At 34.3% G+C, this 17,447-nt stretch overlaps 1 protein-coding gene across 1 annotated transcript in view; it reads left to right on the forward strand.

Annotated features, from left to right (window-relative positions):
- The window catches only part of DACH1 (dachshund family transcription factor 1), a gene marked incomplete at its 5' end in the record, with an annotated part of 484,059 nt that overhangs the window by 379,084 nt on the left and 87,528 nt on the right, over positions 1–17,447 (forward strand). Inside the window, 2 exons of the mRNA XM_044669366.1 lie at positions 6,949–7,084; positions 10,563–10,700. Of these exons, the coding sequence (XP_044525301.1) occupies positions 6,949–7,084; positions 10,563–10,700 (274 nt within the window). The remainder of the gene's footprint in view (positions 1–6,948; positions 7,085–10,562; positions 10,701–17,447) is intronic.

The following is a 17,447-nucleotide window of genomic DNA, read 5'->3' on the forward strand; positions in this document are numbered from 1 at the left end:
CATAAAGTGGAGCACATAGTAGGCACTTAATTAATGTTTTTTGAATAGTTTTGAAAGGGAAGACATAGAATTAAATGGAATTGGGAAAGGCTTCATGTAGAAGAAAAAATTTGAGACAATACTTGAAGGAAATCAGGGAGCCTAAAAGGTAGAGATGAGGGAAGAGAATATCCAGGCATTGCAGGCAATTAGAGAAAATGACAAGAGCTAAGAGTATGTCTAGTTTGTGAAAGAATGAGGACCATGTCACTGGATTAAAGAATTCACAATACAGAGAAAGGTATAAAAAGATCTCTGAGAAGAGCCTACCTAATCCATTTAATCCAGTGACAATATCTATATCTAAATAGTTATTTCTCTCTGCTTGAGGACCTTTTCTTCTTCAGAGATAGGCCATTCCATTTTTGAAAAGCTCTAACAATGAGAACTTCCTTCCCTGTACACAGTATTTCATCTTCCATCTTTGTCTATTTGCACAGATGGTTATTTATTTATTTATTTGTGTGTGTGTATGTGGGCGCATTTTTCCATCACCTCTGTCTCTTGAAATCCCTAGCTTCTTTTAAGACATATAGTTTAGATTCTATGACTTTGTAAGTAATCTTTCCTAAAAAGTTTCTTCCAATTATTAAAGGTCTCTTTATTAAAATTATATATGGTAGGGCAGCTAGGTGGCTCAGTGAATAGAAAGCCAGGCTCAGAGATGTGTAAGGTCCTGGGTTCAACTCTGGCCTCAGATACTGCCTAGCTCTGTGACCCTGGGCAAGACACCTATCCACAGTTGTCTAGCCCTTACTGCTCCTCTGTGTGGAAACCTATACTTACTATCAGTTCTAAGACAGAAGGTAGCAGTTTTTTTAATTACATAAGATTGTGGTGATAATGATGATGGTAAAATAATTTTAGATATTTTAGGTTAAAACACTATCTTATATGGCACAGGGAAGAAAAAGTCTTGAAGCCAAGGAGACCTGAATTCAAATCTTGCCTCTTACATATGCTTGCTATATAATGTATAGGGAGTCATTTAACTTCTTAATACTATAGGCAACTTACTAATCATGCACAGAAGATTATACAGAAGATGCTAATGTGCATTCATAGAAGGAATTTCCTCATCAAGGAGTTCCCATTACCAATAAAATTGCATATATGTTTTCTATTCCTTTCTTATGTCCCATTTAGTTAAATGATGCAGTAAAAGATAAAGTATTTGGTCAAATTACATCTGGAGTATGCTGTTTATTTCTGAACAAACATTTTGGGGCCATCATTAAGTTCAAAGAAAGTTCCACAGAATGCTGAGAGGAATTAAAAAAAAAAAAGATTTAAAGTTTACAAAGCTCCTTCCACTCAACATTATGACACAAGAAGTACAGCTATTATCATGATTGTCCTCATTCCATAAATGAAGAACTTGAGTCTATAAGAGGTGAAGAGATGAGTGCAGGTTTATGAATCTATTCACAGGCAGGAGTCTAACCAAAGTTTCTTGACTCCAATTCCAACATGTTTGTCAGTTGTAGCACTTTACCTCCAATGTCATTTAAGTATCATTTAAAGGAGCAGAGGATTTTTAGTTTGGAAAAAAAAGGAAGGAGGGGACTGTGAATATTGTTGCTTTCCATATTATGGGAAAGGCTGTCTTGTAGAAAAAGAATTAGTTTGGGTTTTTTTTAGTTATGAAGGTCAAGACCAGCAGCATTGAGTGGATATTTCAGAAAAGCTGATCTAGACTGAATTTGAGGAGATATTTTTCCTCATTACAAAAGCCTAAAAGTAGATTGTCTTGCTTCTGGAAATAGTTGTACCCTATCTTTGGAGGTTTTGAACAAAGGCTAAATGAGACTTAAAAGAGGCTTTATAAAGGAGAATCAAGTGCCCCTTTAGCTAGGTAACTCGAGGTCTTTTCTATCTCAAAAAATCTATGATTCTAAGCAATAATACTTACAGGACGCTTTTTTTACCACCATTTAAAGTAGGTAATAAAATTATTATCATCCCCTTTTTGTAGGTGAAGAAACTTGGGCTCAAAGAGGTACAAGACAAATTATCTCCCAGATTATCATAACTTTAGAGGGCTCTTAGAGGGCAGAGAACATGTATATATAACTTTTTATTATCTGAAGCACTTACAGTTTACACTTTAGGTATGTGAAAAATGCTTATTTTTTATTGTTACTATTTAAGAAGATACCTTGGGTTCATATTTAGTTCTCCTAACTCCAAGTTCAATGCTTTAAAAGAAAAAAGAAAGAAAGAATAAAACCCCTAAGAATTATGAAAGCTGCTTATTATCCAGAGGTTAAGTCCACAGCAAGAATTTCATGTTATTTTTGGTGCTAGTTGTCAATGTAGTCAATCAGTCAGTCAACAAGGATTTATTAAGTATTTGGTATATGCCTCCTATGGATGGTATATATAGAATAAATGGAAGGTAATATAAAAGAGAAGGGATTAGCAGCTGGAGGTACCACGAAAAGACTCCTAGAAATGGCATTTGACCTAAATCTTTAAGAAAGCAAAGAAAAGTAGAAGGGAGAAGGGAGAAGGGAGAGCATTTGAGACTGGAGAGGTAGCTACTCCAAAATCATTGAAATGAGAGATAGGGTTTCTTGTGTGAGAAATCACAAAGGGTGTAATAAGGAGATAACTGGCTAATAAATGGAGCTGGTGGTACAAGTGAGTCACCTGGGCCTGGGAGCCTGAAACTACAGCAGCAGGTGATTTCAGACTGTCAGGGATGTGTAGCCTGAGCTGAGATGCCCAGTCAGTCTCCCTGCTACCTATAGGCTCCTTTAAGGTGGAGAGTGAGGGGCCCCTCCCTGCTGGAGTGAAAGCAGGGAGTGAAGCTTGAACACTTCCTGGATACAATGAAGGCTTGCCCAGTACTTCCTTTAAAGTCAACTGGTTGCTATTCTCCCCTCTCCTCAGCCCCTTAGCCCAAGATGATGTTATAATAACTACAAAAACTCACAGTTTCAGGCTAAGGGTTTATTTTAACACGGAAGGGAAAACTGAGGTAAGAGGGTTTAGGGCTCTTGAGAGGCTGTTGCTAGGGTTGACTGGCATGTGTCAGCTATGGACCTAGAAGGTAAGGCCAGGCTGAGGGAACCAGCCCTCAACCAGAGATAATTTGGCACTGCCCTGATATTAATAATCCACCAGCTTAACAGAATAGTTGATGAATTGGTTTAGGGGTGTCCCTGTTGCTAGGCTATTCTAAACTAAATCCTGCCCACTTTCCACAACCTAAACCTCCCCTCAACCTCCCTTTAACCTCCCGAGGTCCCCAAGGGGAAGTCAGGGGTAGCTGGGTGTCTGGGTGAGGTCAAGGAAATCAGAACCCCCAGGTTGGTTCTGCAGGGGTTTTTATAGTCCCAGCTCAAACTGTCAGCTCCTGGGACTGGCACCTGCTGGGCCAATTCTGGGACTGGCACAATTCTCCTAACTGACAGGATTGCCTAGGGTAATTTTGCAAATGCAAGAGATCTTACATAAATCCTGCGTTACCAGGGCAAAGAGGGGACTAAATAGATGAACAAAAAGGTAAGAAGGGTCAGATGGTGAGAAGTTTTAAATACCAGTTTACTTTTGAGCCTAGAAGTAATAGGGAACCAAGTTGCCCTAAAAGCTGCTCACATAAGTTTGCTGATCTATAGCTAGATAAACCTCAGGGGCGATCTAATTAAACCACTTTGTCTTAAAGATGGGTGGCTCAGTGGATAGAGTGCTGGGCCTGAAGTCAGGAAGGCTCCTCTTCCTGAGTTAAAATCTGGCCTAAGACACTTAAGAGTTGTATGACCATGGGCAAGTCACTTAACCCTACTTGCCTCCATTTCCTCATCTGTAAAATGAGCTGGAGAAGGAAATGATAAATCCCTCTAGTATCTTTGCCAAGAAAATTCAAATGGAGTCAGAAAGAGTTGGACAAAACCAAAAAATGACTCAAAAAAACTTGATGAGGACACTGAGGCGCAGGGAAATAAAGTACCCATTGTCACACAGGTACTTTGGATTTGAGCTGGAATTTGGACTCAATCCTCTGATTCTAAGGTAAAAGCCACTGTAGTGCATCACTGAAAACTGAAAAGAGTAAGCTAGACAGGAAAGAAATTATCTTCCCTCTTTACCCAGCAGGCACATTGCTTATGCTTACTTACCAATTACCAAGAGAAGAATCAGGTCTGGCATTTAATTTCTACATTTGGTTTTTGAAATTATTAGTTGTCATTTTAGTAATAAGTGCTATGTACCAATTAAAAAAAAAAACAACAACCCTTACCTTCCGTCTTCGAATCAATACTGTGTATTGGTTCTAAGGCAGAAGAGTCGAAAGGGCTAGGCAATGGGGGTCAAACAATTTGCCCAGGGTGACACAGCTAAGAAGTGTCTGAGGTCATATTTGAACCCAGGACCTCCCATCTCTGGGCCTGATTCTCAATCCACTGAGCCACCCAGCTGCCCCCATGTACCAATTTTAGTTCCCATTTTTCTTTTCCAAAAATTTTTGAGTAGCCATTGTCTCTCTGTGTGTGCGTGTGTGTGTGTGTGTGTGTGTGTGTGTGTGTTTGTGTATGTGTGTGTGTGTGTGTGTTTCAGGAATTATTTTGGCCATTCATTGTCTAGTGCTGATGACTGAATATGTCTGCCCCACTCTAATTAGCTTTTCTTTTTTTAATCTTAAACCCACTTAATCCCACTTAACTTGACCATTTTAAAAACTGTAGATTTACAAGTCAAAATTCATAAAGGTTTCCTTACCTTTTATTAGTTTAAAAAATAGTTCTTTACTAAAGAGAAAGAACCCTCCCTTAAGTCTTTACTCTTAAAAGAGAGGGGCTTCTTGGATAGCATTTACATCTAAAAATCATGTCTTTACTTCAAGAAGGGAATATAATTGTCATCTAGCTTATAAACCTGATGAGATGTTTGTTGTAGCTCAGAAAATGCACATGGCTATAGAACTTTTCTCTACTTCAGTATTTTAAGGGCCCAGTCATATTATGTATTACAGAAAGGGGAGAAGGGACTTGATGACAATATTAGGAGACAGAAAGTGGAAAGGAGTAACAGTTTTCTTTTTTTCCAATTCAAAGTTACTGGTGGTAACCAAAATAGTCAAAAAATCAAGTCACTGCTGACTTTGAGGCAGGTAGGTGGCATGGTAGAGTCCCAGGCCAGAAGTTAGGAAAACTCATCTTCCTGAATTCAAATACGACCTCAGGCACTTGAGAGCAAATATGACACTGGACAAGACAATTATTTTTGCCTCATTTTCCTCATCTGTAAAATAAGCTGAAGAAGGAAATGGCAAACCACTCCAGTTTCTTTGCCAAAAAATGAAATCAGAAAGGATTAGACTGATTGAAGAACAGCTGAACAACAGCAACAACGTTGACACTGGGACAAAATTCTTAATCCTTTCAAATGTATGGGCTCTATTCACATAATTTTCCCTTCTCTCATTTTACCTCTTTTCCCTTATTAACCTGAATTTTGTTTTCCTTCATTAACCTGAATTTTGTTTTCCTTCTAGTTCATATACGAGTTTTATATGTCTTTATAATAATCACCCTTTTAAATAAACAAAATTAAAAATTAAAATTAAAAAAATTAAAAATTAAAAAAAAATTGGCTACTCTCAGCATTTGTTAAGAACTAACTAGCCAGACAAAAGATTGGTTTAATGAAACTGGGTATTTTTAGCTTGCATGGACAATAGAAGACTCAAGGAGGACATAAGAGCTATCTTCAAGTACTTGAAAAGCTATCATATGAAAGGGTAATTAGACTTGTTCTGTTTAGTTCCATAGAGCAGAGCTAATAGCCATGGGCAGAGGTTTCGGAGAGGCAAAGTTAGGCTTGATAGAAAGAAAACTTCCTAATAATTAGGGATACCCAAAAGTGAAGTGAGCTTCTTTAGAAAGCAGTGGGGTCCTCTCCACTGGAGATTTTCAGGCTTGTCTAGTACAGCAAATGGAGTAGACTGAAAATTCTTTATTTTTCTTATTTTTTAAAATTTCATTTCATTTTTATTCAGAGCTTTACAAAGCCCAATTAACCTGACAATTTTCATAGTTAGAGGAATAGAAGGGTAGCATTGTACCCATAACATTGTTAACCTCCATTTTGAAATTTTTACCTTTTTTTCCTAAGCATATTATGCATTTGACATATATATTTCAGTTGTCTGTATAGCTATTCTTCCTATACTTTGTGGATTTTGTTTCCTTATAAGTTGCACTAATTGTCTACTGAAAACCCTTCTCACCCTGAAATTCTATGGGAAAAAAAATGTGTATTGATTGTTATTGTAGGCTCTGCAGGTTACTAAAAATGTGGCTTTCTAATGCTTGGAGAGTAGAGCAGTGATGGAATAAATGTTAACAACTCTTCTGGCATTATTTTGGTCTATCACATTAATAATCTATGTACTAAATAGTCCTCAGATACTCATTGACACAGCAGACTATAATAGCTCCATTCATAGACTTCTTTAGCAAGGATAATTCCTTAGTACTGAAGCCCACTTTAGTCTATTCATTCTTTGTGGTCTGCTAGCTTACACTTTAGATATTTTGGCTCCTCTTGTTTGGGCCCCGTTTTCTCCAAATAGGGGATATAGGCTATATCTGACTTTTGCCATTGCTGTAGTAATGTATACCTATGCAATTTTCCCCGGATGTATGTTATCTGACTATTCTTCTCTGCTCTCCCTCCTTTGTGTGGCTTTTGTGGGTTCATTGTTTATATCCTGAGAAAAGCTCAAGATAAGTTGGGATGTTTTTAATGCAGCTGAATGTAAACGAAAATAATCCTTTTCTTTGCCATAACATTATGCTTCTACTGTATTAGGAAGAAAAAAAAACAGCATTCACTAGACAAGAGAGCCATTGTATTTAACTTACATATATAAATATATTTTTTCTTCCTGTGGGGGTATAGGAACGTGTTCCAGACAGTCCTTCACCAGCCCCCTCCCTTGAAGAGGGTCGAAGACCTGGCAGTCATCCATCATCTCACCGAAGCAGCAGCGTATCTAGCTCCCCTGCACGGACCGAGAGTTCTTCTGATAGAATCCGTAGGTCACCTACTTTTCCTTGTCACCATTTTAAACTTTATTTGGTTCAGCTGGCTTTTCTAATCAAAATGCCCTCATTCCAAATAGATCTCAGATGTATCATGTTCTGAAGCTCTGTAGCAAGAGCCATCTCTCAACATTATGTTTCCCAGTTTGCAATATCCTAAGGTATGATGCTACATTAACAGTTTTTGATATAAACTCCCACTCCGTAATACCACACATAAAGTTCTGAGCTATGAAACAGTGCTTGAGAAGGAAAGTAACCTTCTAGATTAGTTTCTGAAGTGAATGCAGCTCTCCGTTATTCAGTATCTGACTGTCCAAGTTGAGCATAGTACAACCCATTATTTTGATCTCTCACCTAACCAATAGCCAGGCATTGGGGCTACTTCAAATTCTTCATTAAGTTCTTCAAAAGAGGGAAAAGGAAGTGATAGAATTCAAAATGATGAATTCTGCTTTTTGTTAGTTATTAAAGAAAAATTTTATTAGGTTGAAGAACTTGGAATTTATTAACTATGGGTTTCAATGATTCATTCTATGAAGACAGAGCTGCATTTTAAGATATTGCCTTAATTCTATAACATGAACTCTTGGGTTACACTGATGTATGACCATGCCAGCCTCCAGAAACCCAGTCCTGTAACAGGTAAATGGCACAATTTATTCAGTGTACCCAAAATATCTTTCAAGATGAAAGACCTGAACAAAGTCGTTCAAAAGTAAAAAATTTTAACCAAAAATTGAATGCTTTTGCTATTATTAAGGAGTACTAACTTATCTTCAGACTTTATCTCTGATTAACTTCACTGACCTTTTTCCCAAAATAATATCCTGAGTAGTCCAAAGATACTAAAAAATATACTCTATTTGAATAGAGTATATCATTATTTTTTACTTAGAGATGGGTAGGGTCATGGATTTTGAGATAGAAGGGAATCTTAAACATTCATTTCACCTAACCTCCTCATTTTATGGTTTAGGAAACTGAGTTTTAGAAAAGTTTAAGTGATTTGTTCAATCAGACACAGTTGGAATTCAAGAGATTCTGACTCCAAATTGAAACCTCATTTGATTACCATAATTATTTCTGCAAACTACTTTTTGTTATACAATTTTTTCTTTAAGATGATTCCTCAACAAACAAAAAGTCAAGAAATAATCATATGAAGTTCTCTCTCTCTCTCACTCTCTCTCTCTCTCTCATACACACACACGCACACACATACACACACACACACACACACACACACACACACACACACACACACACACACACTGATATCTTGGAGCCAACTAGTGCTATCTTGAATTTTCAGTGTGAACATTTACCTGTTGGCAATCAGCAAAAGATATAAACAAGGTCTTGATTTATGGTCTTATGGATTGTCTAGGTTTAAGAAAATAATGAAGAAAATGTCAATAATGCAGATTATACTTAAACTTGTGTCCTACAGAGTTGCAATGAGGTTGTTATTATTTTCAGGGAGTAGATCTGGTTGTTAAATATTTTCCATCACCTTCCTGCTGATACATATGTGAATATTAATGTATCTACATATCTACATATATATGCACCCATGCATTTTTAAAGTTGAACCTCATATTTTTGTCTATATAGTTAAGTATTATAAAATTCATTATTTGCAATGGAATCTTTTCAACTTCATTTTTAAATTTAGTAGAAAAGATTATAGCTGGTTTTTAAATTTTAAATTATAGGTAGATGTAAATCCACTTTTAGTTTCCTTAAATTTAGGATTCACTGGCATTATAAAATATTTCAAGCTGCTATTTCCAAACCCTACCTTGGGTGTTAGTTGTGTGATCATGAGTGTCTCTTAAAACTCCCTGGACTCAGCTTCCTCATCTATAAAATAAGTGTTTTCGACTCATTGGATTCTGTTCTTCTATTCTAGATCCATGACCTCATGATGCTGCTACCAAAAGCAGCTTATGTAGAAAAATAGAAATAGTGGTGCCTCTAATGTTGACTTTTAAATGTCCTTATAGGAAAAGGAATATAAGCTGGTGATGGCAAACCTATGGCACGCGTGTCAGCACTGACACGTAGCCATTTTTGATGACACGTGGTCGCATGTGGCCGCATACAGAGAAGCATGGGGCTGCATGCCGAGGATGAAACATTTGCTGTAGTGTACATACTCTGTGCACAATAGATGACAATTCTACCTATATTAATTTTCCTATTTTGGTTTATCAAATATAGTTATATATTACAATTATACATTTTTGTTATTTAAACTATAAATATCATGAAATTGTGGTTTTTTTCTCGAAGTGACACACCATTCGAGTTATGCTCATTTTTTGGCAAATTTTGACACACCAAGGTCAAAAGGTTGCTATAAGCAAATCCTGAAGACCAAAACATTTCATTTTTACTTCATATCACTTCGATAGAAATGCCAAATATATGTAAAGAAAATGTAGTAGAATCAAATTTTTTAAACTTCATATAATCTTTGGGGAGATTTTCATCCACCCATACTCTTAAGAAGGCAAAAAATATTTTGTATTATTATATCTCATTTGCCACAATTATTCAAAAGCAACTTTCTTTCAAATGAAACTATACACATTACCTATTTCCCTGTTTTACATTGACAGTTCTCTATAGAAGGAACTCATTACCAATCTATTCCATGAAAAAAAAAGAATTTTCCTGAAATTATAAAATTATTCTAAAGCTATAAATAGCATTTTCATATAAGAAATAAGGGTTGCATTAATTCATTGTTCATTTGTCCTTCATGCTCTAAGGACAACTGAGGAAAAAGTAGAATACAATATTGATAAACAAAGAAAAACTATGACATTTGAAGGAAGTAAATTAATATAACACGAATAACCAACAAAAGTTGGAGTCATTCTATGAAGTCTTCAGGTTAGATACTTTGTTAAGTATCTTCACTGATGAGATAATATAAGTTATATGTATATTTAGATAATTTGATTCATTAACTTAATAATTCAAGCTTACTTTCTGATGATTATATGATGAAGGAACACTTGCTTTTCATTCAAAAAATATTTAGTGAATAATTAGTCTTTTTTTTATCCCAGGATCAATTTGGAAAAAAAGATTTGGATAAAATTTCTTGTCAAAGAAAGGATTTTTTTCATTGTTCATCAAGCATCATTGAAAGCTGTATTTAGTTAGGGTTTTTTAAAAACACTTTGTATTAAATTACCAACTCATTGAGCTAAATAGGACTCTAAAATATTAAATAATGGCCAGGAGTTAAAAGGGTGTTAATGAAAATTAAAACTTGAATACCTCATTTGCAAAAATATAAAGGTATTAAAATAGACTAGAAAATGAAAAGAACTTAAATGATGTTGAGAAGATAGGATTTCCTTTTTATATAAAGGAAGTTTAAATACAAATGGAACACTGTTAGTAATAGTATCATGGTGTGTGTATGTGTGTATGTGTTTTGTTTTGTACCAGCAGCTGTCCATCAGAATGGGCTATCCATGAACCAGATGCTGATGGGTTTGTCACCAAATGTATTACCTGGTCCAAAAGAGGGTGATCTGGCTGGCCATGATCTTGGACATGAATCCAAAAGGATACACATTGAAAAAGGTAATAGTAATACTGCACTCATAATCCTCAGTCACAAAAATTTAGTTCACGACTCATAGTTCAACAAATCACATAATACAAAATTGGGAGTATAGTGGTAAAAAAATAATCATCTTCAAATGGTAGACCAGTTTAGGGGCCACCTTCTCTATGTGGTCTCTCTTAGAAGCAATGTTTCTCTTCAGAAATTTCATGTTACTTTTCAAAATTCTCATGCAGTTAGATTATTCTATTTTTATTATACCTATTTACATTCATGTATTATTAAATGTCTTACATTCATGGAAGCCAAGCATTGTCATTCTTGTTCCTATATTTTAGACTCTAGAAAGTAGCTTCACACATAACATGGAGTAAACATTTTTCAAATTAAATATTTTAATGAAAAGCCATGTAGATATTAAAAATACTACAATTTCATGGTAGAATATCTAATCTAAGATAATCTTTATGAGAATTATGAGAGTAGATTTATTTTTCTCTGTTTATTACAACTTATTTTCTGAATATATTAATATTAAGGGAAAAGTCTATTTCCTTTTTTCCTCTGCTCTCATAATCAATTATCATTACATTGAATGTCAGAAAATTTAGGTGTTATATAAATATTTAGAAGTATCTTTGAAACAAAAGCCCAGTTAGTTGGCCAGTGAGGAACTAGAAATAAGTAACCAGTTCATGTGTAAAACTTCTCTGTAGTTCCTTCCATGCTTTTTTCATACCAGGTAATTCATATATTTTCTTCTCTAAATACTCAATGAGGGGATCACTCCACATGATAAAGACTTCCTTTAAATCTCCTGACACTTCATCCTTGCCTCATGATGGCTCACCTCCTTCTGTGATTGTCATTTCCTTAATATGTTTCATGTTTCTCCCAGTGCATATTTTTTTTTTGCTAGTAACATGCTACAACTTTTCTCTACTTCAATATCTTTCTCTCCAATTCTGTTTGAGTGTCTTGCATTTTTAATTATTTAAAGACTAGTATTCAACAATATGAACCCATAAAGCATCACTGGAAAAGTGAAATTATGGGCTTTTGCTTCATGGGGGAAGTTTGGGGTCATTCAAAGTACTGTATAATATCCCAAATACAATCCAGTGTGCTCTCTTCTTGTGATTCAGGGACCCATTTTTTGTTCATCTTTGATCTCTGTTTAAAAAATATGTATTGATGGAATACATTGCTTATGTAACTTTTTTTATAAATCTAAAAAATAGGCATTTTTCATCCCATATCTACCAACATCCCCTTTTTTGGTAAGGTCAGTCAGGTTAAACTTTCATAGGATTCTGGATAGTATTTGAGTTGCTCTTAAATGTTGTTCCAGACCTCAATAAAATCAGCACAAATTCATCAGCAAAGAATACCATTTACAAGAGAGGTAAATACATGTGTTTGTGTCATAGACCCCTTTTAAAAGTGGAGCTAATGGACTTATTTTTTAAATGATTTTAATTAATAAAATAAAATACATATGATTACCAAGGAAACCAACTACAGTGAAATATAGTTATCAAAAGTTTTTTTTTGTTTTGTTTTTTAGTACAAGTCACAGGCTAAAAACCTTTGAATTAGTGGTTTACAATCTCTGAGATCTACTTTCCATTTGGATTCTGCACTATACATCTTTTGTGGCAAGGCTAAACATCTTTGGCAAGCTTTATAATTTACTCATTATTAATCAGTTTTGAAATGAAAATATCTGTCATTGGTGTCAAAAACAAATTGCTTAATTCTTTAAAAACAGCTTAAGTATGTCAAAATTTTGGGCAGTGGTCAGAGGATGAGCACCAGTTGCAAAAAACTATAAACAAATATTTTTTTGAAAATACTTGGAGTGAAGAAATACTCAAATATTAAAATATATCTTTGATCTTCTTAATGTGGATGTTTCTCTAATAATGCAGATTATAACCCATTTATAACTTCTTATCTTTTTTTGACCCTTGGCAATGTGTTGTCAGAATTTCTCCAAAGGAGTTACCTTTCCTTCTTTCTCTTGGTAACACAAGCATAATAGGGAAACACATAGTTTATCTATCAATTACCCCTCATTCTGAGCATTTGGTCAGTTTATATTATTACTGAATTATATATAATACTGTTCTTTACTCAAGGTCTTCATTATGCTTTTCTTGCATAAAGTGCACTATGTACATCCCTATTCCCATTGCTATTGTTCAGTAGTTTTTCAGTCATTTCCAACTTTTCATTATCTGCTAGGGTGTTTTCTTGGCTGAGATACTGGAATGATTTTCCATTTCTTTCTCTACCTCATTTTACAGATAAGGGAACTGTAGCAAATAGGGTTAAGTGACTTGCCCAAGATCACACAGCTAGTAAATATCTTAAGCCAAATTTGAACCTGGGAAGATAAGTTCCTGACTTCAGGCCCAGCATTCTATCCATTGTGCCATCTAGCTGCCCAATTACCATCTGTGTAGCACTCAATTTTAATTTTTTAGCCATCATAATCCATGCTGCATAGGTATAAAACATTTTTTTGAAAATAGAAGTTAGTTCCATCTTCTTTTGAAGCAATATAGGAAAATTACATCAAAACTTTCTGAATTCCCTGAGATGATAAAAAATCGAATCAAACATTTGATAACAATCTAAAAATGGAATGACAAATGTGAGATTTGGCTACATGGCCCTCTAAATCTAAATTTCAATGTTCTGTTTTCTAACAGATGATATACATATACCCACTATGTGCATACATATTCACAAAGTCATAAAATTATAGTTATTAGAGGTGGCAGGTTGATGGAATTTGAATTTACTATTGTATTGGGATTAAACTTTGCATAATCATGGCAAGCTGCACAAAAGAGGTCAGTTTTTAGTAGAAATGTATAAAAGAAGATGGGGAATAGATTTTGTGCATGGCACAGGCTGTTCTGATTTGGCAAGATGGTTGGCACTAAAGTCTGAGCATAAAAGTAGGATATGACAAAGAGGAAAAAGGATATAACTGCAATTATGGCATGGAAAAACTTATTATCCACAATTTGTAGATAATTGAGTCAAAGATCTCTAAAACTCTAGAACATATGTGTTAGATACCTTAAGAAAGAAGTTCTTGCAGTATTCTGAGAACAGGCTTACAACAGGGCAATATGTCTGTAAAAGAAAGACACACACACTTCATGCTTAAGAAATGAACTTTAATTTATTGATTCAAAATAAAAGAAAATGATAAGCATAGATACCCTGATTTGCATTTAGTTCCCTCCCAGACCTTCAAGAAACCTATTCAGGAGGTGTCTAGCTCTCCCAAGAAAGTATACTGAGTGATCCATTGCCCCACCCCAACCCCATCCAATCAATAAGGATGAATTCCTTTAAAGAAAGAAAGAAAACAAGGAAAAGGAGGAAAACAAGTTACTAATTTAGGGCAAAATAAAATCTCCAAACTGTCAGAAATAAGCCAAATAGAATAGATACCCTCACGATGGTATAATTTTATGGGTACTTAATGATGACAACTATAGATTCATCAGACACTAGCTGTTTTGTGGAATTATTCTCCCTCCTCCCACACCTACTCCATTTCCTCTTTGGGAGCAGTTGTATAAGACAAGTTTCCATCAGTGATGGAATAGATAGTTTTACAGACCAACTTAAGACTAATTAAAACTGAAGGAAAAAGTAGAAAAGAAAGTTTAGTCTAAGTCATCAATTCTGCCATCAGCAGAGATCTAAGGTATTCCTTGGCTTTGATCAAATTATGCTGCCTGTCATTTAGATAGCCCTCAGCTGATCCTCTTACTAAAAGATACAATCAGAACAGTTTTTAAATGATTTTGGCATTCAAGTATTTATGCAGTTTTGCTGAATTGCCAATATTGCTCTCCATAAAACTCAAATAGTTCTGTGGGCTCTTCTCATTAGTCTATTGAACCAAACTGAACGTAGTTCTGGACTATTTAGAAAGGACAAATGGGTAAGCTTTTATGATGATTTGGTATTTTGCTATAATACAAGGATGATATACTTGTTTCGACCAGTATCTATTCTATGATCATGTGAGACCCAAACCAGCTTGAATTGCTCTTGAATTTATAGTTTCAGAACTTGCATTCATATACCAGCTTTGCCATTTATTACTTGCATTGCTTTTGGGAAAATCAATTGAACTCTCTGCACCTCAGTTTCCACACAATGTTCCACTCCTGAAATCCATGAATGATTTATTCAATGAATACAGTGTACACACACGATTATTTTTTAAAAAAAAAGGAATATATAAAAGTAAATAAGATCCTATTCCTGCCCTTGATGAGTTTATAATCTGGTAGGATTTAGGAAATAAAATGATTATGAAATTAATAAGATTATTAAAAATTTCAGTCCCATGAAGGCAATTCTTCAGGTCAATGGTCTTTCTTCTTCCTTTTCCTCCTGACCATTACCATTTAGTACTTTAGATATTTTGCCATACTTAATTAATAGTATATAGTAATTATACATTAACTATGATAATATGCATATTATATATGGTAATATATAATAATGATATGTATTAAATATAGCATTAAAAGGTATATCTAAACTGATGAAGTACACTAAGTTAAAAATAATTTTATGATACCATATTTCTTCATATCAGCCTAGTAACTTTCTTTCTAAACACATCTATATAAAAACAAATGACATTAGTAGAGAAATTTTTTTTATATGCCATTCTGGGTTTGAACTTCAAATCTGCATTTGTCTACTTGTCATCCAAGATCATTTAAAAGGCAATATTTTTTGAGAAAATATTGGTGCTTAGAAAAAATCAAAGTATACTTTTGCATACTTTTCTTTCTTTTATTCTTACCCAACTTTTCTTTGTTTACTTTATTTTTTTTTTAATTTTTTTAAACCCTTAACTTCTGTGTATTGGCTTATAGATGGAAGAGTGGTAAGGGTAGGCAATGGGGTCAAGTGACTTGCCCAGGGTCACACAGCTGGGAAGTGTCTGAGGCTGGATTTGAACCTAAGACCTCCCGTTTCTAAGCCTGACTCTCAATCCACTGAGCTACCCAGCAGCCCCTTCTTTGTTTACTTTAAACAGATTCTGAATTTTTTTCTCTGTTTGGTTCATCCCAAGGTAGATTTCATTTTTACTTTCTAACCTAACTAATTATCACGCTTGAGGGTTATCTATTGATTTTGTTTTCCTACAAATAAAATTTAAAAACCAAATAATTTTATCCTGATATTTAAATGTATTTATTAAATAATAAAAAATAATTTATTAAAATGTATTTAAATAAGCTTACTAAGTACTTTACATGTTACATCATCTGACCTTTCCAACAACTCTGTGAGGTAGGAGATGTTATTATCCTCATTTTACAGATGAGAAAATTGAGACTTCCAGAGGTTAAATGGTCACTCTGCTAGTAAATGTCTGATGGATGATTTGAACTCATGTCTTTCTTACACCAAGTCTAGTGGTCTAGCCATTGTTCTACCCAACTACCTCTTAGAAGGTCAATGACATTAATGATTTAACATTTATTTTTTTGGAGGATGGCATAATCTCTATTGTCATTTTCTGTTTGGAGTGTCATTTAAAAGCCTCACTTTCCTTTTTTTTAAGTCCCAGAGGATTGAACTAAATGGTCTCTGAAATCTCTTCTGCTTCTTCATCATTGATCCTAAGACTACTCACATTTTTAGTTGATATTATTAGTATGAAGGCACTTTTCAGGCATTTAGAAGATACTGTTCTGTAGAAGCAACCATAACTGCTATGTGTTTGAATTGTACAGACATAAGGTTCTTGATAATAGGAATTGCTTCAAGTTTTTGGATTTGAATCCCACTGCACTTGGCACATACAAGATGCTTGTTGATAAATAGATGTTTACTAAAAGTTTGATTTTGTTTCTAAGAGATTATATCTGCCACCAGTGGAGGATAAATCCGCAGAGTTTTACCTGGTAGGAAGGAATGATTTTTCTTTGTGTGTTTCTATGCCATTAGCATAGTGATGTCAAACACAAACAGAAATGGCTGCAGACCAAAATTTATTTTAGTTTTAAAATATATTATCTTTGTTTTATTTTATATTTTTTACTCTGTTCTTTATTTCCCAATTACATTTTAATCTTGTTCAAACTAGACTTGAGAGTTTTTTGCAGCCTGTGGTCATGTATTTGAAATCTCTGTACAAGTATATAAAGTTTTAGTGATATGACTCAGGATGGAATAGCTATGACAATTTTTTGGCTCCATTTTGTCTATTCTCAATGAATAGACAATTATTACTCTGAGATTCATGATATGATTTTTGTATTTAAAAGTTGTTTCTTGGCACTGAATATTTGGAAGCATATTCTTAATGGTGATGGATGGTGAATTTATCTATATTTTGTAAAATCATTCAATCAATTTTCCTAAGTATTTGGGAATAATTGTAATTTCCTTTTCTCCTTTATTTTTGAGGATCATTTATATTTCATCAACTTATTTGATCATAAGACTGTTGTAATTTCAATTTAGTTCTCCAAATACACTAATGTCAAAATCCTTAATAACTTAGATTACAATATGAGTTGCCACTAGTTAATCCTAGTTGATCTTTTCTATTCTGCAATTGCCAATCCATTCTCAATAAGTTGTGTCATATGCATACATACAGATATATGTATATACCTGTAGAAAGACATCCCATAGCCCAACACTATCTGAAAGGATTTCATCTCCAATAAATTCTATTTAATATTATCAGAAATAAAAAT

Source organism: Gracilinanus agilis, chromosome 3 (genome assembly GCF_016433145.1).
Source record: "Gracilinanus agilis isolate LMUSP501 chromosome 3, AgileGrace, whole genome shotgun sequence".
In the NCBI taxonomy this organism is placed as follows: domain Eukaryota; kingdom Metazoa; phylum Chordata; class Mammalia; order Didelphimorphia; family Didelphidae; genus Gracilinanus; species Gracilinanus agilis.